This window comes from Phoxinus phoxinus, assembly GCF_949152265.1.
Source record: "Phoxinus phoxinus genome assembly, chromosome: 6".
Classification (NCBI taxonomy): Eukaryota; Metazoa; Chordata; class Actinopteri; order Cypriniformes; family Leuciscidae; genus Phoxinus; species Phoxinus phoxinus.
Genome location: NC_136881.1, coordinates 14,803,635 through 14,824,836, shown reverse-complemented (window position 1 = coordinate 14,824,836; position 21,202 = coordinate 14,803,635). Strand labels below are relative to the sequence as shown.

Here is a 21,202-nt window from a genome sequence, read left to right as displayed (position 1 = left end):
GAGCAACTTTATCACTCTCTATGGGCTTCTTCCTTGACTTTATGCCTCCACGTCCTCCCGATTGCTTGCGAGCTTCTCTGCCTGTCCATACGGTAATTTTTCGACTTGTGCGACAGAGTCGCGCGGGTATGACGCAATCGTTAGCCTATTTTTACAAAAACTGCTTCTACGGGGCCATAACGTAAGATACAAGGTAATGGAGCCTTTTATACATTTTCGTGTTTTTTTAGAAATAAACAATGGACAAACGGTGTCTTTAAACGCCTCAGATGTAAAGTTATTCGCTGTCAAAGTGACTCCAAAATGAATGGGAGTCAATGGAATGCTAACAGCAGGTGGGGGTCCGCTAGCCAATGGCGGCGCCCAGGTCGGCTTCAATGTCTTTCGGAACACTGCCCCCCTGGCTTGAGCGCGTGAATCTTTTTTCCCTCCAAACCACTTCAGCGGAAATCCTGCCCTGCAGCTGACTCTAAAGTTTTCATTGGTCATGCTCATGTCAGACAATCACCTGATCCCTAAACCTACCCGTCACTGTAACCTAAACCAATGAAATCGGCTGCAGGGCGGGATTTCCGCTGAAGTGGTTTAAAAAAAAAAGAAAAAAAAATCACGCGCTCAAGCTCAAGCGCAACGCGCATATCTACAAAGCTCTTTGAGAACTACATACAAGCTGGGATTGGTAATGCTGCACTCACTGTCTGTAATCCATAGTTATTTATATTATTCATTATATTCTATGTGATATTGGTTTGAGAGTATTTTATTTAGTGGAGAACTTTGCAGCTGTATTTTATTCCTTATTATTTTTTATTTTATATTTTATTATATATATATATATATATATATATATATATATTATATATATATATATATTAAAACGTTAGTAATAAATATATATATATTATATTTTATAAAAAAAGTGTTTAAAAAAAGTGTAAACAAATTGTAACAAAAAAAAGTTTATAGTAAACATTCAAACAACCAGCAGTTTAATGTTTGCATTTCTTTCCCTTACTGTACCGAAAATGAACCGAACCGTGACTTTAAAACCGAGGTACGTACCGAACCGTGATTTTTGCGTACCGTTACACCCCTAATACAAAATAATTATACACAGTACAGTACACATACATATACCCTATTATTTAAACACAAACTTTTAATTTGGATGCAATTAATCGTTGCCCATCCCTAGATATTATTTGTGTGTTCATCATTGTTTATTGTAATAGTGGGTACATCGGAGTTACACTTACTTAGTAATATTCCTTGCTAATTTGTGTGGTTAGTGACTCATTGTTAGTTATATAATTGGTGTTCAGTATCACACTGCTTTACTACACCTGTGCATACAAACTATGAGAGAACTGAAAGGAAAGTGGGTGTAAAGTTTCTTTCTCTGCAGCATGCGTTGGGTTTGGTTTTGAGTTGGCTGTGTGAATAACAATGTTTTACTCGTACTGGAAAGCAAGGAGGAATGAGGATAAAGAAGAACTTGTACACTGATTTATGTAGAGGAACATACTTGGCATAACGAAACAGTCGATACTGAGAACTTTAAAAAAAAAAAGGTATCGGCTGAAAAATGATAGTGATGGTGCTCAACTACAAAACAGAACAGGTTTTTTCTACAAGGAAATAGTTGTTAATATTGTGTAGTACAAGTAATTTGGCTATATTAGTTTTCAGATGGAGGAGGAGTGGTTGTGGGACTTTACAAAATTGTGGGTATGCTGAACTTTTGAATTGAAAGATAACAGATTCAAGAGCTCTAAAGAGAAAGGACGCTCTGGGTATTCATTAGAATATCAAATAAAATTGGTCAGATTAAAAAAAATGTTAGTATGAAAAGTACGTTTTAAAAAAAAACCTGTCAGTGGTGCAATCAGAAAACAGAAGCTAGTTGAGTTTCCCAGAGGAATCATTAACCAGGTTTCCACTGGCAGACCAAAAGCGAGCGTGCTAGTGCATGCTAGTGCATGCCAGTGCCAGTCGCGTTTCCACTGTCACTTCCGGGGCTTGACCGACCGCGCATCCTCGGGGCCAACGATACCACCAAATACCATGGTCCAAAGTGGGCCAACTGGGGCTTTGAGGAGTAGGGTTGGGAATCAAAAATCTATTCTAATTCTTGAATCGATAAACACTGAAGAAAAGTATTCTGGAAGAGAGAAGAGAATGTTGAGTTCTTGTTATCATTGGTGTCTGAGAACAGATTTATTTGTATATTATTTATACAGATTATAATTTTTTACAAATTTTCCACTGAATGATGCGATCTGAAGAGCTTGAAACGGCGCTCTGGAGTTGTCAATCATATTATGTGATAATAACTCATGCCTGAGTTCCGCACGGTTCCGCACATATAAACAGCTAAGAGAAACGTTTCTACAGATGAAACATGAAGCCAAATATATATACCTGTATAATTACGATGATATATGTTCTGTATGTGTTTTTCATGCGGCTCTCTGTCTTTTTTATTACAGTTTAGAATAAGAAATGCTAAGCAAGTGTAGCGTTTTATAAAACCACAAATAATGCAGTCTGCCCATTATTTAATCAAAATCCACTTTAGATCGCACACGGTGATGGTTTCGTGTAGTACCAAACTTTATGTATCTTAATTTACTGTTGTATGTTGTGCAGCAGACGAGGTTGAAGCCAAATGAGATGCATACATGAGGAAAAATTGATCGGTCAGCGCCGCTTATCGTGCAGGTGTGAATTGGCTGAAAGCAATCATTCATTTTGCGGTCAGCGTTCTGTCAATTTGGCACACTCTCTGTTTTTAGTATTTACAATGAATCAATCGTCGATTAATCGCTAGCATCCCTAGTGTAATATCTAAATGTTTGAGTTAATTTGTGTACATTTTTTTTACCACATTGGAATTGAAACCGGGAATCAATACGAATTAGAATCGATAAGCAGAATTGGAATCGCTAAAATTCAAACGGTATGATAATCCAATTCGGAATGAACCGGTATACCACCCAGCACTAAAATCATATATGTTTGTGTACTTTATTCATGTCTCTTCAGGGCTAACTGCAGCTGTTTGTAATGGGTGATTTTTCAGATTTATTCAGAGAGTATCTGAGAAGCCTGTGTAGAGTTAGTTTAAGGATTTGAAACTTCTGATGCCAGACTGTGAGAGCATGGAAATAAATTGTAATTACATTGCAATAATGTTTTTTCCATGATCATTTCATTTGTAGGTTTATTCTATCGGAAAATAACTAACTTAATTACTCCACATTCAGCCTTGTTTTTTTTTCTTCTTTTTTTTCAAAAAGTTGTACTTGAAAATGAAAGTGCATGTCATATTTTTAGATGGGACATGCCAGCATGTGTGTAAGAAAGTAGTTTCTAGATTTTCTTCACTTGATTCAGTGGTCAGGACTTCTTCAACCAACTGAAATGTGACTTTGGTCTCCTGACTCAAAGGACTCAGTCCATTGCCATAATCGGAACTCTATGTACGTGTCTGTCTCTCAAAGAGGAAATGCCATTGTCCAAGAATAAACATTCCTGCCCTTCTACTCAGATCAACCAATTGCAGACCACAGCACACCACCCCTGACTGGAACCTATTGGGCAGTTTGAATGTACTTTCATTTGAATGTAGTGAGAGCAGATGATGGGTTGGAGGGAAGACGATGAGAAAGGACGTTGGAATGTCAGGGAGGAGAGGAAGAAAGGGTGACGTCTCTAATGTTCACTGTGGAGAGCTGATGGTATATGTGTGAATGTTCTGGCCTTGAATGGTCTCTGCACTTCACTTCACACATATAGTGAGACCACATTGAAAATCTGGGAATCAAAGTCAGATATAAACCTGGAAATTAGCAGTTTAGAATTGACGAATTCAAAAACAAAACATAAATTGAGGTCTAAATATAATACAATATAATATATAAACATTTAGATGAACTTCTGATACTTCTTTTTAACAACTTTACATCATAATGTTACATTTAATTTGACAATTGACAAATTAAATTGACAAATTAAATGTAACATTATGATGTAAAATTGTTAAAAAGAACTATCAGAAGTTAATCTACCGGTAATGTTTATATATTATATTATATTTGGACCTCATTTTATGATGTTGTTGTTTTTTTGTCAGAATGTATATCAAGCTTTCATAACCTCAATATGCTGCCAATATGTCCTGAAGTTTAAGTGAAGTTTTGAAATCTCGTCATCATCCCAAATCGCAGAAAATGCATAATGGGTCACCCTACACTTGTGTCGACAGGACCATGTGATCTGCCCTTTAAGAATGTGTTAAAAAACCTGAGGTGTAGGTAAATCAAGCTAAAAATCTCGACAAAAATGCACGTTTTGGCAGCTTTTTACTTTGTTACTGTTATGTAGTATTGCTTTTAAAGGTTCTTGGAATTTGCTTGAGGTTTTTGTATCTCAATGTTTTCTTGCGTTGCAGAAGTGTGATAAAGGGTTTCTGTATTAGCATTCATGTGGTTATATCTGCTGCGAAGCTCTTTCCTCTTTCATATATACTATATGCTATTGCATAGTTCACATAGCCTTATTGTAAGTCTGATGCTACATTCAGCTGTATCAACAGGACAATCTCTGAACAGGAAATTATTTCTTTCACAGATTTTCCTTATCAGTAATTTACTTACAAAAACACGTTTGAGGAAGCGGATCTATTAGATCAGAAACACTAAACAAAGATGTAAATTCTTGACCAATGTGTTGTGTTACAAATCTTAAATGTATTTGCTTGCCATTAAACCAAAAGTTGTGTTATTCAGGTAGCTAGCTTATAAATTAGAGTTAAAAGATCGCAACCTAGATTCAAACACCCACTCTGTCTTATTTCTAAATGACTGCTATTCGGCTATGTCTATTAAATCTTTGACAAGTTAAGTATGATCACAGTGAGCATTCAGACCTGCGTTGACACTGCTGACCCAGAGATAGTTGTCATGTATCAAATAGTATGAAACGTCTTTTCAACCACAGTATCATTGTTTCTGTTATAATACCGGTAATTCAAATTGTCACAGAAGTACTATAAAGGTTTATAGTTCAGCTCAATGTGGTTGTTATTTTTGTATATGTTATTTTAGTTGTCTATTCAGAATCATGGGAGAATCATGATCTCCATTTAAAAATAAAAATGTGGTTGATTCCCAATGAATCATGCATATCTACTATAAATGTTAGTAAGATTTGCTCAGCAGTTTTTTGGGGCCCAATGAATGTGCTTCCTGACATGATGGCCTTTTGGGGAATTGGGCATGTCTAACATATCAGTATGTGATTTCCAGAAAGGTAGGCACTTGCGTTTTTGGTGATGCATCCAGATTGTCTTTCATCTCATCAAAAGAGGAACAGGATAATGACAAGTATAGTGAAAAAACAGAAGTGAGGAAAAAGACCTGAAAGTATAGAAATAGAGTATCTGCAAACATTCCATTCTTGTTAAACACTGATTGTGTAACTCAGGATGGGTGGAGCTAAATAGTTCTTAAGGAAGGTTTTGTGTTCGGTGTATGGTGTGTACTTATTATTTGTGAGTATATTCCCATATACAGGGCACCTCCTACTGGTGCTTTGGTGTAAATGCAGGCAGGTTTTAAATGACTTGTTAGGGGTTTAATCAGGGTACATGAATATGTTTGTGTACATGTATGTGTTGTGTTTGTTCGTTAGTTTGTTCATTGCTGGAATGCCAAAATTTTCATTCTCAATATAACTAAACTTTTTTTTTATTTTTGTCCAAGTTTGCCATTTTTACAGCCCTGTTACTAAGTAATGAACATAGAATAAACAAATACAATTTTAAATGTTATAGGAAAAAAAATTCAAATAAATAAATAACTCATAAATCTTTGTGTATAATATATATTTTTTCTTACAATAGCTTAAGTAATGGTTGAATTATTGAGCTGGACAATGCAATCAATGATAAAAATTTGTGTAAAAAGTTGGAAAATGGGTGTCACAGTTTTAAGGAATCCAGCATGTAATAATAGGGTTGCGTGCAAAATGTGAAATAGAGCTAATGTTATATGTTATTTTAATTGAAAGGGGGGTCATGTAAAGCAGTGTGATTGTAACCTGCTATGTGTTTTGCAGGATCTACAGATCGTGTACTCGTACCTCCATGGCATGGAAGCACTGTCCAACTTGAGGGAACACCAGCTCCGGTACGAGACCACTGTTTGTGTCTCTGTGTGTGTGAGGGTACTTTCATTCCTATCACAGAGTGTACTTAACACGGTTTATTTCATTTGCAGGTTGATGTGTGAGACAGTTCGATATGAACAGCATGATGCTAATGAGGTTTTATACTAGTGAGTATACACACACACACACACACACACACTCCATACACTCTCACAAAGGCTGTCAGAAAATGTATTTCTATCTAGGTCAGTTTATCAGAGGTTTACATCAAAGTCACGAGGATGATTTTGTCCACACACACATCTGCTCACTCTCCCTCTGTCTCAGACACAAACACACACCGACATCTGTCTAGTGCTCACATCATTTAAATCTGTAACGTCCATCTACAGAGGGGATTAAGCTTCTAAAGGCTTTTTGAATATAGACACACACTCTGCCTGTTGAAATGAAACATTTCTGTTTAGGAGCCCCTGTTTGCTTGGGTTACTGCTAAAGTAATTAAAGCAATGTTCGGGTACATTACAAGTTAAGCTCATCAACACTATTAGTGACACAATATCAGTTACCACAGAATATATTTTTGAGTTAAAAAAACATTACACTACGGAATTTGTGACTGGAAGCACATAGGGCCAGGCAATAAACATTAAAATACACACCGTTTGAAAAGTAAAACCACAGGACTTAAACTGTATACATGTTGCCATTAGACTAGTGTGATAAAATAGTTTGCTGATCTTGGGTTTGTAAAGTTTATTTTATTTAAACTTTCGACTTCATTGGCATGGCGAAATATCTATTTTCATCTGTTGATGTGTCAAAAAGGGACTGTTTACAACTTTACATGCACTTGTTTGGCATTATATCAGTAACACGTAACCAGATTCAAATTGTCCACCTGACTAAGGATGATTTTGACAACTTTAGAGGTCTATAATAATCAGGGTCTTTTGAATAATTTGTGATTTTAAAGGGATACTCCACTTTTTTTGGAAATAGGCTCATTTAACAACTCCCCCAGAGTTAAACAGTTGAGTTTTACCGTTTTCGAATCCATTCAGCCGAACTCCGGGTCTGACGGTACCAGTTTTAGCATAGCTTAGCATAGCTAATTGATTCTAATGAGTCCTGTAGCATTTCTTTCAAAATGACCAACGATTTTCAATATTTTTCCTATTTAAAACTTGACTCTTCTGTAGTTAAACCGTTTACTAAGATCGACGGAAAATGAAAATGAGCCTATTTCCAAAAAAAGTGGAGTATCCCTTTAACAAAAATATAAGCTTCATGTTCACACTTAACATTTACTTTTATTGCAAATGAATTGCTGTGTTAATGAACATTACCTGCTTATATTGACTGTTCAAGTAAATATAAAGTATATAAAGTGAAGTCATGCTGGCTCAACAAAATCTGGAACATTATCCCTCCTTTTACCCCCCATTTTTCTAAATGTTATTTGCATTACATCTTCACTGTGGTGCAATGCCTGAATTAACCAAGCTGTCAAAGTCTGTGCTTTCCAAAACATACAAAATCAGTCATTTGCTGCTTTTCACATGGGAATTGTGTTGTGCAAATGTGTAGGCTCATACGGTTTCCCTCAGCATAGTTCGAAAACCACCAGTCTGGCATGCCCAAGGACCACCAACAGTCAGTGCATCAACTTAATCGACTTTAGCCCAAAGTATACTTCAGTTTCAGACACAAACACTTTGGCTGTGCGTTCAGATGTATGCATACACAATCAACATATATATGGTGAGCATAAAATAGTTGCTTCGAAAACATAAAATCTTACTGACCTCAAACTTTTGAACGTTAATATATGCGGATCATAGTCCTTACATATTTAAGCTAATGTCCTCCTATAAAAAACTGTTTTACAAACAAACACATTGTTGACTATTCACTATTGGAGAAGTTAAAAGTGGACAAGACCTCATGCGGATAGTAAAAAGTCTGCCTGTGTGAGACTTGCAAACCACTGGTGCCTCTTTGCTCGGAGAACTACTGAATTGACCAAAAAACATTCGCCCACATTTGCATGATTCATCACATTTGTTTCCTTCGCCCAACGTGGCATGTGTGTTGTTAGGTCACGGCTCCACCCGGAATATAATAGTAAGAATGGACTAAAATAGATGTTGAGTTTTTGTGCGTATGTGTGTGTAATGTCATATTTGTTTGTGTGTTATAGTCCTGATGACATTGGGACCTGCTGGTATATCCTCCTGTCTGGCTCTGTCTTTATAAAGGAGTCTATGTTTCTTCCCCGCAGCAGGTATGAGTGTTTGTTTGAGTTTGGTTTGCCCCATTTGTTCCTCACTGTGTCTTATTCAGTGTTTTGTGTGACGTGTGCGGTTTCATTTCAGTTTTGGTAAGCGTTCTGCGGGTAGTTTACGTCGTGGTTGTGAGTGTATCGTCCTTGAGGCTTCAGAAATGATTGTGGTGAGTTATACAGTATATGTATAGGTGCAAAAAGCCATGTATCAGTTAGATTGGGATACAGTTATCCTCTCTCTGTCTCTCTCAGGTGGACTACATGGACGACAGCGACGAATATTTCCAAAGACAAGTATCTCATCGGCAGTCCAGGAGAAGATTCCGCAAGATAAACCAGCGTGGAGAACGACAGACTATAATTGATACGGTTGATAATTATCCGGTCAGCAAGCCCCCTCTCCCACCAGGATACCATTCGGTTCGTTCACACATATATACACCATTTAAATCTGCCATTTTGATCAAATTATGAATATATAAATAGTTGCAACTTCTAAGGTGTGGTCACATTTGCAAAAGTCACTTTCAAACTAAGCAGCTTTCTGTTGGTCAACGAATTTGTGCGATCAGCTTGAACCTCGAGCCGAGCTAAATCCAGATCGTGTGAATTCCTATTGAAATGTCAGCAAATTACACAAATTGCTGATCAATGGTAAATGTGACTGCACCTTAACTCTTTTTCACGTTATTTGGTTTTAAGTTGGTGTGTGCATCTTAACAAGTTGGAGCTTACTTATATCACTCATCTTGTGTTATTCTTTAACATTTAAATATGTGAAGTCACTGTATTATGTATTAAATTAACATGTGGAATGTGTATTAATGTGTTTTTAATTTTGTCTTGCTGCAGGAATGCTCAAAATCACAGGTAACTTACCTTTTTAGTACTAACAAATACTAATCTTTCACATTTTTATTAAACACTTTATCCTGTGAGCTTTATATGCAGAAACAACCAAGTAAACCATTGATTGGTTGATTCCCTCAAAAGGCGCAAACACTTTGACACTGTGCCACTTTTAATGTTATTCCAACATAGTTGAATTGGTGCAAGTTCTCAACTTTGAAAACCATATTATTCTCATTATTTTGATAATAGCACAAAGTACACTGCAGCTTTCATATGCATGTAGAGCTGCAACTAACGATCATTTTGATAATCAATTAATCGGGCGATTATTTTTCGATTAATCTGATAAAAGGTTTTTTTTCAATTAAATGTTTTGTTTATTATAACTAAATAAAACCCTAAATCAGGGTTTTTATGTGTAAAAGTGTACTTTAAAAAGTGCAAAAGCCACACAATGAGTTTTACTAATATAATCTTTAATTTTGACATTTTAAACCTTAAAACACAAAGGTTTGTCCAGTTTTTAAACAGTAAAACTTCTTTAAATATCCAAAATATAAATAAACAACAAAATATTGAGTTGTGCTCATATAAGCTTCACATTCTGCTGTTGGTAGCACTCTTAATTTTTTGGAATGCCTCCTGGTACTTCCTCTCCATTAATTTTGTGAAGTGGGTCCTTGAGGGAAGAATGTATCCTGGGTTGAGTATGCTGACCATTTTTTGCATTTAAGTATGCAAGGAGAAACAATTTATGTGTAAATCAATATTTGCATTGTTTTTAATGATATTGCTGATGGCAAGTTGACAACCATGATTAATGTAAAAAAAACAAATCTAAATTATATTCAACATATTATGTTTTAACAATTTTTGTTATAACAAATTTACACAGACATGTTGTTCAGATGTGAAAATATAAACCTAAAATATATAATTAATTCAATTTTTATTTAAAATTAAGTATAAGGATATATTGATAAATTAAATATAGAAAGAGTGAAAACAAGCGTGTGAACGTAGTAGAGCCGCAGTAGATCGCGTTTGAAAAACAATTAAAACTTAATAGACAAATGCTATAAAAAGAGAGCGGAATGGAGGTATGCAGCAAATGATGCATTGGTGCACAAGCATTCGCTGAAAACTACTGACTACAGTGACTAAAAAACAATATTTTACTGCTGCTGTTATTAACTGCCTTTATATGTAGTGCTTCACTTTGTAAACACCATTTATTTTAACCTATTTTTGCGGTAGCGCTATTTTAATCCATTACTTATGTTGCGAGCGAACTGATTGCGCCAACTGATGCTCGAGACAAAATAGATCTAGTGTGACTGTCCCGAAGTTAGTAAACAAAGCTGTTTACACAGTAGCATTGAATTAAACTAGACTATACCATTTTCACATCTTCATATAATGAGGATATACAGTTTTTGCTTACTGTGCTGATGTTTCAACTTCATCCGTGACACCAACGTGCTTCCTCTTCATGTGTTTGTGCATCACTGTTGTACTTCCATGCCACACAAGCTCAGCTTTGCATAACTTGCTGGTTACAATCTTCTTTGCTGCATTTAATGTAAAATGCTCCATCCCTTTTTTTCGCACACTTTTTTTCTGCCGCCGATTAATCTGTACTCTCTGCCATTTCGCGTGTGACTGTGTTGTCATGAAAGTGACGTCATCAGTAAACGCTCCCCGTGATGTGAGCAGACCAACTAATCGATAATGACATTCATTGACAACGATTTTCATAATCGATTATTATAGATTAGTTGTTGCAGCCCTATATGCATGCATGTTCAGAGACTTGTCTAGTTAAGCTGAAAGTATACTTCCTGTGTCTGCATGCCACTTTGGCTTGCAGTATTTCCCATAATCAGCACAGTCCGCTTATATCTGCACACACTTGGTCTCATGCTATTTTTGTAATTGTTATTAGCACAGTCCGCTGATATCCAGCCATGCCTTTGGTGTGCAGACTTTTGCGTAGACTACAGGGCATGTGTAAGGACTCAAAAACAAAGATCCATTAGGTATTGCACATCCGCTAATCTGCACTCATGGTCAATGGAATATAGTTTGAAAAGCTTGCAAAAAATGCACCATTTACCCAATATTTATGTGTGCTATGCTATTAGCAGCATACAAGCAGCAAACTCTATTGGAATCAATGAGTGGTGTCTTCCACACACCTTACGTGAGGAGCACGTTTTGACCCCGTTTACACCTGTGATCGAATCTCTGAAAACGCATCTTAATACCAGGTGGAAATGGAGCCTTTGTCAGGCAGAGTTACTGCCTAACTGTATAGAGTGTTACTCTATATAGAGTGCTGCCTTAGAAGACAGCAGCCTATGTACACAACAAGACAGATCACTAGGTTTTGGAACCGAGCCAGTCTTGGCTAGATTCTTAGCAAGTTTAATCTGGTAAAAGCATCCCTATCTTCTTTTCAATCACTCACAGTTTCTCCCCTGTGGCACTTTGAGCATTTAGTCTCTCTCTGCATTTTTTTTTTTTTTACTATCCTCTGTCTTGTAAATGAACTGGTTAGGATTGACAACAGGGGGTGGGCTCTTCACATATATATGTGCCATCCTGATTGTGCAGTGAGCTGCCAGTCATTGCATGGTTGACCCTGGTGACTGGTTTAGTGGGACAGTGGGTGTCAACCATCCCCCACCCCCTCCCCTCCGCTTAAACAATACCAGCCTCTCGATAATCCCATGATCTTGTGTTGGTGTTGTGTGTGTGAATGGGACAGAGGGGCAGGGTCTGATGAAAATTGTCTGCAGAAGCATCCCTCTCTGCCAGAGTGCTGTCTGTTACTGTGGCGATGGGCAGATTTCAGTAGAGAGAGGGATGCTCTCTCTGAGAGTGCGCACTGGGGAGAAAAACATCAAGTAGGTGCAGTTAGAACAGTTAGTCAGATAATAATGTTTTCGAGGTTAGTTTAAGTGCACAGAGGATGGTTGGACATTCAGTATTGAAGGCTATGAGACAGATAGTTCTGTCTCATGGCTATGGAGTCAGGGGACAGGAGACCAGGACTGTGAGTATATCTCTCACACGCAAACACGCTCTCAAAAGCCTCACAAAAAGCCTGTGGACAATTTTTTACTCAAGCATGTATTAGTTAATTCTTTAAAGAAAAACACATATGCATGAATTCTTTGTTTAGCAATGCTAAATTGTATGTAGCATTATTTATTGATTTTGATAGATGGAAAATTTTTTGTAATTATCGGTATAGACATTAAATTTGAATAAACAAATAGTGACCAAATATATTATGAATTGAACCGAATTATGAGTATTGAATTGAATGAGTTGGTCTGGTTTAGGTCTTGACGTTTATTGTGAATTAATAATATTTAAATTGAAATCTAAAAAAAAAATTCTTCTGGTTTTGTTGTGTGATTCAATTTGGATGTGTATTTTTACATACTTTTTTTAGATATGTTTTAGCAGTTGTTTTCCTTCCATTATGTTTTAATACATTACATAATTTGATATGTTGTATACAAGTGATTTGTTTGAGAGGTCACATTATTGAGTTTTTGAGTTGCGTGTATGTATTCTACATGTGATTTTTGTTATAGGGTCACTGTATGTAGGCCATCTGATCTAGGGCATCAGTACATGAACCCATCAACTTTACTGTAGTAAGCCTCAGGGTGTTTTACAGTAGGGTGTTGGGGAGGGTGGGTGTCTGTGCATTAGCAAATATAATCATTATTTTGATTCATTAACTGATGAAAGCTTCAGTCATTACTCCATACATTAGTCCTCTACAAATGCCCTGAATTTAGAATCATTGGAGTTTTTTTGCTGTAGGTGTTTGTTTTTGTTGTGATTGAAAGGCCTGGAATAAGTCAATTAAATTATTTAAGGACCGCGCAAACACTAAAAAGTCATGAAAACACTATAGTCAATATAATTGTTTCTCTTAAATATTTATTTTCCTTAAAATTGCTATTTGTGAGCACTATCTCAATAAAATTATTTGTAAAAAATTCTGATCCAGTTATCATTAATTACTGAGGTGTTCATGATTGGTTTGTGCCTCACTGCTAGCAATAATACTTCAGTGAGTGTTTATTTTTATCAACCAATGACTAAAATGAGTCACAGTAGATCTGATGGATTATTAGATGTTTATAACGCTACCGTTCAGCTGAACTTGTTTGCGTGTGAGAACACATCATCCATTCCACTAAAGAGTAATTGTGCTGACAATCACACAGGGGTTTAAAATTAATCCTTGGGGGGGGGAAACACTATATTTGCACAAATACTCACAAGCTTTTGTCAGGAATCAAAAACAGGAAAATGTTGTCTTTATGCATATACATGGTTAACATGCAAAATATTTTAAACAATATGTATATATTTTTTCTTTTCTAAGTAGTATACATGCAGTTTTAATCATATTATTTGAGAACTACATGGTATATTTGTACTTTTAAAAATGTATTTGTCACTGCACGACCAGTTACACAAACTTAAAAAGCTAAAAGGTGTTAAAAGAAATGCTGACCAGTCACAGGACCTGAAATATGAAATGTCACTTATATACATTTTAAGCTAAAATCTGACTTAATTTATTTTATATAATAGTGTTTTAAATGTTTTTTTTAAATCAGTTTTTATCATATTCGTTTTTTATTTTTTAACTGTATATGTTTCTCTTTTAGCTTCCTGCCGACTTCTCAAAGCTTCACCCCTCTGACAGTTGCCACTCCCATATGACTTCCAGCCAATCACGTTCCAGCATCGCTAGTGATTCGGGAAGTAGCAGCCTATCAGATATTTACCAGGTGATAAAAGACTCAGTTTATATCCCTCTAGAAAGCAATCTCCTTGCACACTCTACAACCGAAGCACATCCTGACAGATTTATTGTGAACATCTGGGACACACACTCACACGCATTTAAATCCTGTTCTGTAGACTAACCCCCCCCCCCCCTCCTCTTTGGTCCATCTGTCACCTCTCCGTGACCTATTCATGTTAGTCCTCACACGCACTCACCTTTTGATCCACAGATCAGCATTACACATGCACACACAAACATCCACGGCATGCGCAAACAGTCACCTCAAAGTGTCAACAGAATTCTACCTGTACACGCATGCACAAGTAAATCATATTAACACAATTTGTTTTGTTTATTTGGAAATGTGTATCACAAAGGGCAGAAAGCTGTTAAACCACAAATCAAATGTTTGTGAACTGTTAGCTGAACATTTCTGAAGAAACAAACAATTTGAGCTCACTGTTTCTTTTACAGGCCACTGAGAGTGAGTGTGGGGACATGGATCTGAGTGGGCTTCCTGAAACAGCGGTGGACTCAGACGAAGATGATGATGATGAAGACGTAGGGAGGGGAACGGACCCTCTTATGAGTCGAGATATTGTGAGAGACTGTCTGGAGAAAGATCCGATGGACCGTACAGATGATGACATTGGTAAACCTTTGTTGTTTATTCAGTGATGGAAATCCACTATGCTACATATTCACTTTCATTTTCACTTTTGATTTCATTTTCTTCTTCTTTTCTGTATACAGAGCAGTTGCTGGAGTTTGTGCAGCAGCTCCCTGCATTTGCCAGTCTGAGTGTTTCAGTGCGGAGGGAACTCTGTGCTGTCATGGTGTTTGCGGTCGTGGAACGTGCTGGAACCATCGTGCTCAACCACGGTGAAGAGGTGAGACTGGAGTGGACATATTGCAGCATTTCATCTCCTCATTTGTGTCCAGTTGATAACAGGCAAGTGTGTGTGTGTTTTAGCTGGACTCATGGTCGGTCATTCTGAATGGAGCAGTAGAGGTGATCAATCCAGATGGCCGCTCTGAGAGTGTGTGTATGGGTGGAAGTTTTGGCGTCTCCCCTTCTTTGGAGAAACAACTGATGACTGGAGTCATGAGGACCAAAGTGGATGACTGTCAGGTTAGAGTGTCTACTAAAGTTGAATATCCAGCAGCTCATTAATGTCAATAAATTTAGTGTAGAAATGCATTTTTTTTTTAACTTGAATATTTCCTATTCCAGATGATTATCGTCTATTAAGTAAAAGTTCCTATTCAAGCTTTATTTTTAATGCGAATTTTCACAATAAAATGGTGACGCACAAAACTCACCAGTTAACATTATTATTTGTCTGTGTGTGTAGTTTGTGTGTATTGCCCAACAGGACTACTGCTGCATTCTGAATCAGGTTGAGCAGAACACACAGCGAGTCGAGGAGGAAGGAGAAATTGTCATGGTGAAAGAACACAGAGAACTCGACCGGACGGGCACCCGCAAGGGACACATTGTTGTCAAGGTAAGCGTTTTTTGGAAAAATCTGAATGACTTAAAAAAAGTGCTCTACTTAGAAATCAGATTTCAGCTTTACAGTATGGTCTAATTTAAAGCTGCAGTATGTAACTTTTTCTGTGTTCAAAATTCAAAATGTAATAAGCAAGTACATCATGAATCCATTTTCTGGTTTTTGTCTAATCCTGAATCACTGCGGTACACCTGTAATAATAAGTGTTTATATTCTGACTATTTTAGACTGGTTTGTGTCCTACCACTGTGGAGTAGCCCAGTAACTTTGTGACTCTTCATAGATCTTCAATGATCAATGTTTTTCCACACGACGCATGAAGTTCTGTTTATTAACCACTAGAGTGCCAAAGTTACCGACTGCAGTTTTAATCTGAGCTTTTATATGTTATGTGAATGGAAATAGTGCAACATAGCTTTGAGAATTTAAAGATGTTTAAAATGTAGTTTTATTATAGCAAGGATGCATTAAATTGATTAAAAAAAGTAACAGGAAAGACTTTTATATTTAAAATTATAACTTTCTATTTATCAAATAATCCTTAAAAAAAATATACCGGTATCCAAGAAAATTAAACAGCACAACCATTATCAACCGTGATGATAAGAAGACAGCACCAAATTTTGAGCTTGAAATCAGCAGAATCATGTGAGACTGAAGAGTAATGACTGCTGTAAATTCAACTTTGAAAATCACAGAAATACATTTTGGTCACTCTTTAGATTAGGGTCCAATTCTCACCTTTAACTGGCTTTTAACTACAACGTTTGCCTCAAACTCCAAATTACTGCTTATTAATAGTTAGTAAGGTAGTTGTTAAGTTTAGGTATTGGGTAGGATTAAATAATGTAGAATATGGTCATGCGGAATAAGGTATTAATATGTGCTTTATAAGTACTAATAAACAGCCAATATCCTAGTAATTAGTAGTAGTAAACTAAAGTGTTGCCTACATTTTAAAATATATTCCATTATAAAACAGTGAGTTCATTTGTAATAATATTGAATAATATTAGTTTTAATTATAGTTTTTATCAAATAAATGCAGCCTTGGTGAGCATCAGAGACTTTCAAAAACTGACCCCAGACATTTGATCAGTAGTGTATAGGGTTTATTTATTTTGTCAGACCATTTAACCAATTAATATCAGATTTAAAATGTGTTGTGTTTGTACTTAGTTTTACCAGAAAATATAAAAATGTGTTTTAAATGTGGTAATTTAAAAGAAAAAAATGTAATGTACGCTTTTTAGGGTACTGCTGAGAGGCTAATGCAGCACTTAGTGGAGGATCATTCAGTCGTGGACCCCACATATATTGAAGACTTCCTGTTGACCTATCGTACCTTCTTGCCCAGTCCTCTGATTTTGGGACAGAGACTTCTGGACTGGTTTAATGACCCCAGTTTACGGGACAAGGTAGCGTGATTAAATCAACCTTTTCTAAAGAAACGCGCACACATTAAGCTTCAGTGGGACTGAACTCACGGTTCTTCACTCTCTCTTCTACTCAGGTAACCCGAGTTGTATTGTTATGGGTTAACAATCACTTTAGTGACTTTGAAGGAGACCCTGATATGTCCAGTTTTTTGGAGGAGTTCCAGAGCAATCTGGATAAAGAGGTGTGTACAGCATGCAAGCACTGCTCCTAAGTATCTCAATAGTCTATTTTTTAATTATACATTATCACATTATTATTAACTGTATTTATCTGTGCAGAAAATGACAGGACAGTTGCGGCTGCTCAACATAGCTTGTGCTGCTAAAGCCAAACCCAGAGTGATTACTATAACAAGAACCGCTCGAGAGATGCCCCTCCCCTTCACACTTATTGGAGGAGCTGAACGTGGGACACGCCTCTTTATCAGTAGCGTAGAAGTCGGCAGCAAAGCAGAGGAGGCGGGGCTTAAACGTGGAGACCAGGTAACACCTTTTAAACCTCAGCGTAATGCAACAAGAATTTTTTCTTTAACACTTTTTTTTTTCATACCCATGTGCAGATATTGGAGGTGAACGGGCAGACGTTTGAGAATGTGCAGTTGTCCAAAGCAATTGAAATTCTCAAGAACAACATACAGCTCTGTATGAGTATCAAAACCAACCTCCTGGGTAAGATTCCTTCCAGGATACATCCTCAGCACACACAGACTGCTGAATTCAATATCTGAGTGTTTTTCTTTTTATCTTTACTCATTTTCACTCTTCTCAGTCTTCAAGGAGTTGGTGGCCAGGGTGGCAGAGGAAAGGAAAAACGGCGTTCCTCATCTTCCAAAGATTGGTGACGGAAAGAAAAATAGCCGTTATTCTGTACCTGACCTTGGGGCTGGATCTGATGTAATGGGTCAAGAAAAGGTCAGCAAGAAGGTCAAAGCACATACAGTGGGCGGTCGAAACAAACTGATGAAGATTCTAGACAAGACGCGCATGAGCATCCTACCTCAGAAACCTTACAGGTATACAAGCGCACACTCTTCTCACACCATTGCTGACTTTAAAGTCCTCGAAGAGTACAAATCTTGCCATCTTAGTCATATTTCATGAATGGGATTTTAAGCAATATTTCACATCAACCCCTTGTGGTTTATGTGGTACTTTCTGATAGATGAATGTTCATTTTTTACTAAGTCATGCTGAGTCATTATGCCTTTGTTGTGTAGTGACCTCGGGTTAGGGCAGACCCAGGATGACAGCATTGTGGGATTACGGCAGAACAAACAGACTCCGACCACTATGCCAGTCAGCGGAAATCTCTCATCCAGTAACCCTGACTTGGCCCAAGGCCAACAACGCATCATCGACTACAGTACACAGCCACCAGGTAAATGGATACAGAATACTCGGATGTATAATTAAAAATTAGTGTGCACAATATGATAATGTAATAAAATTATAAAATGCAATTGTAGTAAATATAATTATAATTGGTAATTATAATTATATTATTATTGCATCATAAATAAATAAATTAAATGTATATAATTAATTTGGTCTGTCAAAAATAATGCATTAAGGATACGATGATGATCCACATGTAGGCCTATCCTATCAGCCCGCTCACCTCCGCGGGCTTCTCTTTGTGGAGACACGTTTCAAGCTCCGCTGCCTGTTTTTTTATCCTGTTTACATGGACACTTTTTATTTCAATTTCAAAAATTCTTTTTGTGTTCCTGCTTTACTTCTGTTATATCTGTGCGATTTACTAATGATCCCGCTACCTTCTTCTTGCTCACAGCATCTGGATTCACTCGTGAGTATTTGTGCACTACTGCGGTTCTGCTCGTCCTTTTAGACACCTGACGTGTATGGTTCCACTCGTCTCCTCTAGATAACTGTTCTTCTTCATAGAAACCTGTCTCATGTAATTGCCTGTCTATCTCTCTCTCAAAATCTGTTGTACAGTTTTCTCTAGTTGACTGTCTTTTCTTCTCTCTGCTATGCTGATCTTTTTAGCCCTTTATAGTAATCGTTCTTTTACAGATATGATTCTATTTTGCAGACTTGAGTCAGTGGCAAGTTTTTCACGCTGATGGCATCACCATGGGTAATCTGTCACTTGTGGATAAAAAAACAGACTTTATTGGAAGTTCTTGTTCTCTTGAAAATAAAAAAGGCGTGTAGCAGCACTGTTGCCATGTTTTTGCAAATATACTTTGTTTTGCCGGTTATCTGGCAAGTCTGACTCACGCTCTAGGTTAAATTAAATGTGCCTTAAGGCTGTGGAACTATATCCACACTTTATTACATTGTCTCTGGTTTATTTCAGTGTACTGTCTGTGTAGAAACGTACACTTTGTGCCATCTAAAAAACTTGCCACTGGGCCAAGTCCAGTAGTTAAGTTACCATTTATTTTCTTTTTTAAAACTTTAATTGATATACCACTCTTACCGATTTTTTTTTTCTGTAGTCTGTTTCTGTAGCTGCTGTAGTAGCTGTTTAGCATTCTCTTTAAGTATTTCTGAATAAAGTAAGCATAACTTACATTTTCAATTAAGCAAAATTTAATTAAACAAAACTGTAAAAAAACACAATACAATGAAACAAATGATTTTTTTTTTAATGAGTAGATTTAATTAGCTGCATTTAGATCTATTTTTACACATCCTTTTCTTTTTACTTACATTTTAACAACTTACATTAACAAAGGTACACTACATCTCTATGTGGTTGAGTCTAGTGGTTTGAGGTATACCAATGGTTGTCTGTGATCACCACACCACATCTTACTAGATCACCACTGATTGTAAGAGTAAAGTCCTACAAGAAGTATCTCAGAAAAAAGTTGCATAACCATGCATGTAGCATTTCTGACACCTTGTTTATAGACATGCGTGCTTGTAAATGACATAAACCTAAAATATCCTGCAAAAACGAATGCGCTAAGGGACTGGTATTACCGTTTCTATTTTAAAATTGACGTTACTGAAGAACATGTACTTTTGACAGCTCTACTTTAGAATAAAGCTCTGCCTGTTTCTGCAGAAATTGTTTTGTCTCAATGTCGCCTCTACTTTGCTCTACAAGATGCTGTACAGCTGATAAGTTTGTACATCTTATATTTTCATTAGTGCCAAGATGCCTCATCTGACTTCTGCTTGATCTGGATCTCCAGTTAACCTTTTTTGTCTTTGTTGTTAGGGTTCCTATCATCTCCTTTCACTTGAATGTTATATCTACCTCGTCCATTTAGCTAATATAGTTCTAGAAGTTGCATGTAATCTGTGCTATGCAGGAATGTTTGGACCTTCGTGCTGGTTGAGGTTTACATTCACTTTATAAACCTATATACATCTATTTTATGCTTTTGTTCAACTTTTTCATTCGCAGAATTGCAAGACCAGGTGCTGCGTGTTTTCAAGGCAGACCAACAAAGTCGTTTCTTGCTGATCAATAGGGACACCACAGCGAGAGAAGCAGCCAATCAGGCAATGCGAGAGTTTGGCTTGACCACAAGTCCTGAGGCCTATTCACTTTGTGAGGTGTCAGTCACACAGGAGGGCGTTATCAAACAGAGGCGGCTTCCTGATCAACTCTCTAAACTGGCTGACAGGATACAGCTGAGCGCTAGGTTTGGTCTTAAGCTGAATTTAAGAATTCAAATGGACTATTTAGTGATTTATTTTAATATGTGATGGCTGTTGTTTGCTGCTTCTTTGTCAGGTACTATCTGAAGAACAACACTGAGACGGAGACACTGTGTTCAGATGTGGAAGCACAAGAGATGCAGCGAGAATCTGTGGTCCCTCTGCTGTCCTTAAGCTCCATGGAGATAGCCAATCAGCTGTCAGCACGCAACTATCTGCTCTTCTCCAGCATTGAACCGACGGATTACATATGTGACCTCTTCAAGCTCCACCCACAAGATCCTCCCACCAACCTGCGCAACTTTGAGCATCTTGTAAACCAGGAGACTTTCTGGGTCGCCACAGAGATTGTACAGGAAACCAACCAAGCCAAAAGGGTGAAGATCATCAAGCACTTTATAAAGATTGCTCTTCACTGCCGTGACTGCAAGAACTTCAACTCCATGTTTGCCGTTATCAGGTACCGGTAGAC

At 37.1% G+C, this 21,202-nt stretch overlaps 1 protein-coding gene across 3 annotated transcripts in view; it reads left to right on the top strand.

Moving 5' to 3' along the window:
- The window catches only part of rapgef2a (Rap guanine nucleotide exchange factor 2a), a 45,402-nt gene that overhangs the window by 12,076 nt on the left and 12,124 nt on the right, over positions 1-21,202 (top strand). For 2 of the 3 annotated variants that reach the window (XM_079616810.1, XM_079616808.1), the window contains exons 2-20: positions 6,121-6,191; positions 6,282-6,338; positions 8,375-8,458; positions 8,550-8,625; positions 8,711-8,878; positions 9,311-9,328; positions 14,014-14,136; positions 14,610-14,787; positions 14,889-15,025; positions 15,109-15,267; positions 15,491-15,643; positions 16,903-17,067; positions 17,163-17,270; positions 17,368-17,571; positions 17,649-17,757; positions 17,858-18,101; positions 18,306-18,466; positions 20,474-20,714; positions 20,807-21,190. In XM_079616810.1, the coding sequence (XP_079472936.1) occupies positions 6,121-6,191; positions 6,282-6,338; positions 8,375-8,458; positions 8,550-8,625; positions 8,711-8,878; positions 9,311-9,328; positions 14,014-14,136; positions 14,610-14,787; positions 14,889-15,025; positions 15,109-15,267; positions 15,491-15,643; positions 16,903-17,067; positions 17,163-17,270; positions 17,368-17,571; positions 17,649-17,757; positions 17,858-18,101; positions 18,306-18,466; positions 20,474-20,714; positions 20,807-21,190 (2,840 nt within the window). The remainder of the gene's footprint in view (positions 1-6,120; positions 6,192-6,281; positions 6,339-8,374; positions 8,459-8,549; positions 8,626-8,710; positions 8,879-9,310; positions 9,329-14,013; positions 14,137-14,609; positions 14,788-14,888; positions 15,026-15,108; positions 15,268-15,490; positions 15,644-16,902; positions 17,068-17,162; positions 17,271-17,367; positions 17,572-17,648; positions 17,758-17,857; positions 18,102-18,305; positions 18,467-20,473; positions 20,715-20,806; positions 21,191-21,202) is intronic. The other variant, XM_079616809.1, reaches the window with a different exon arrangement.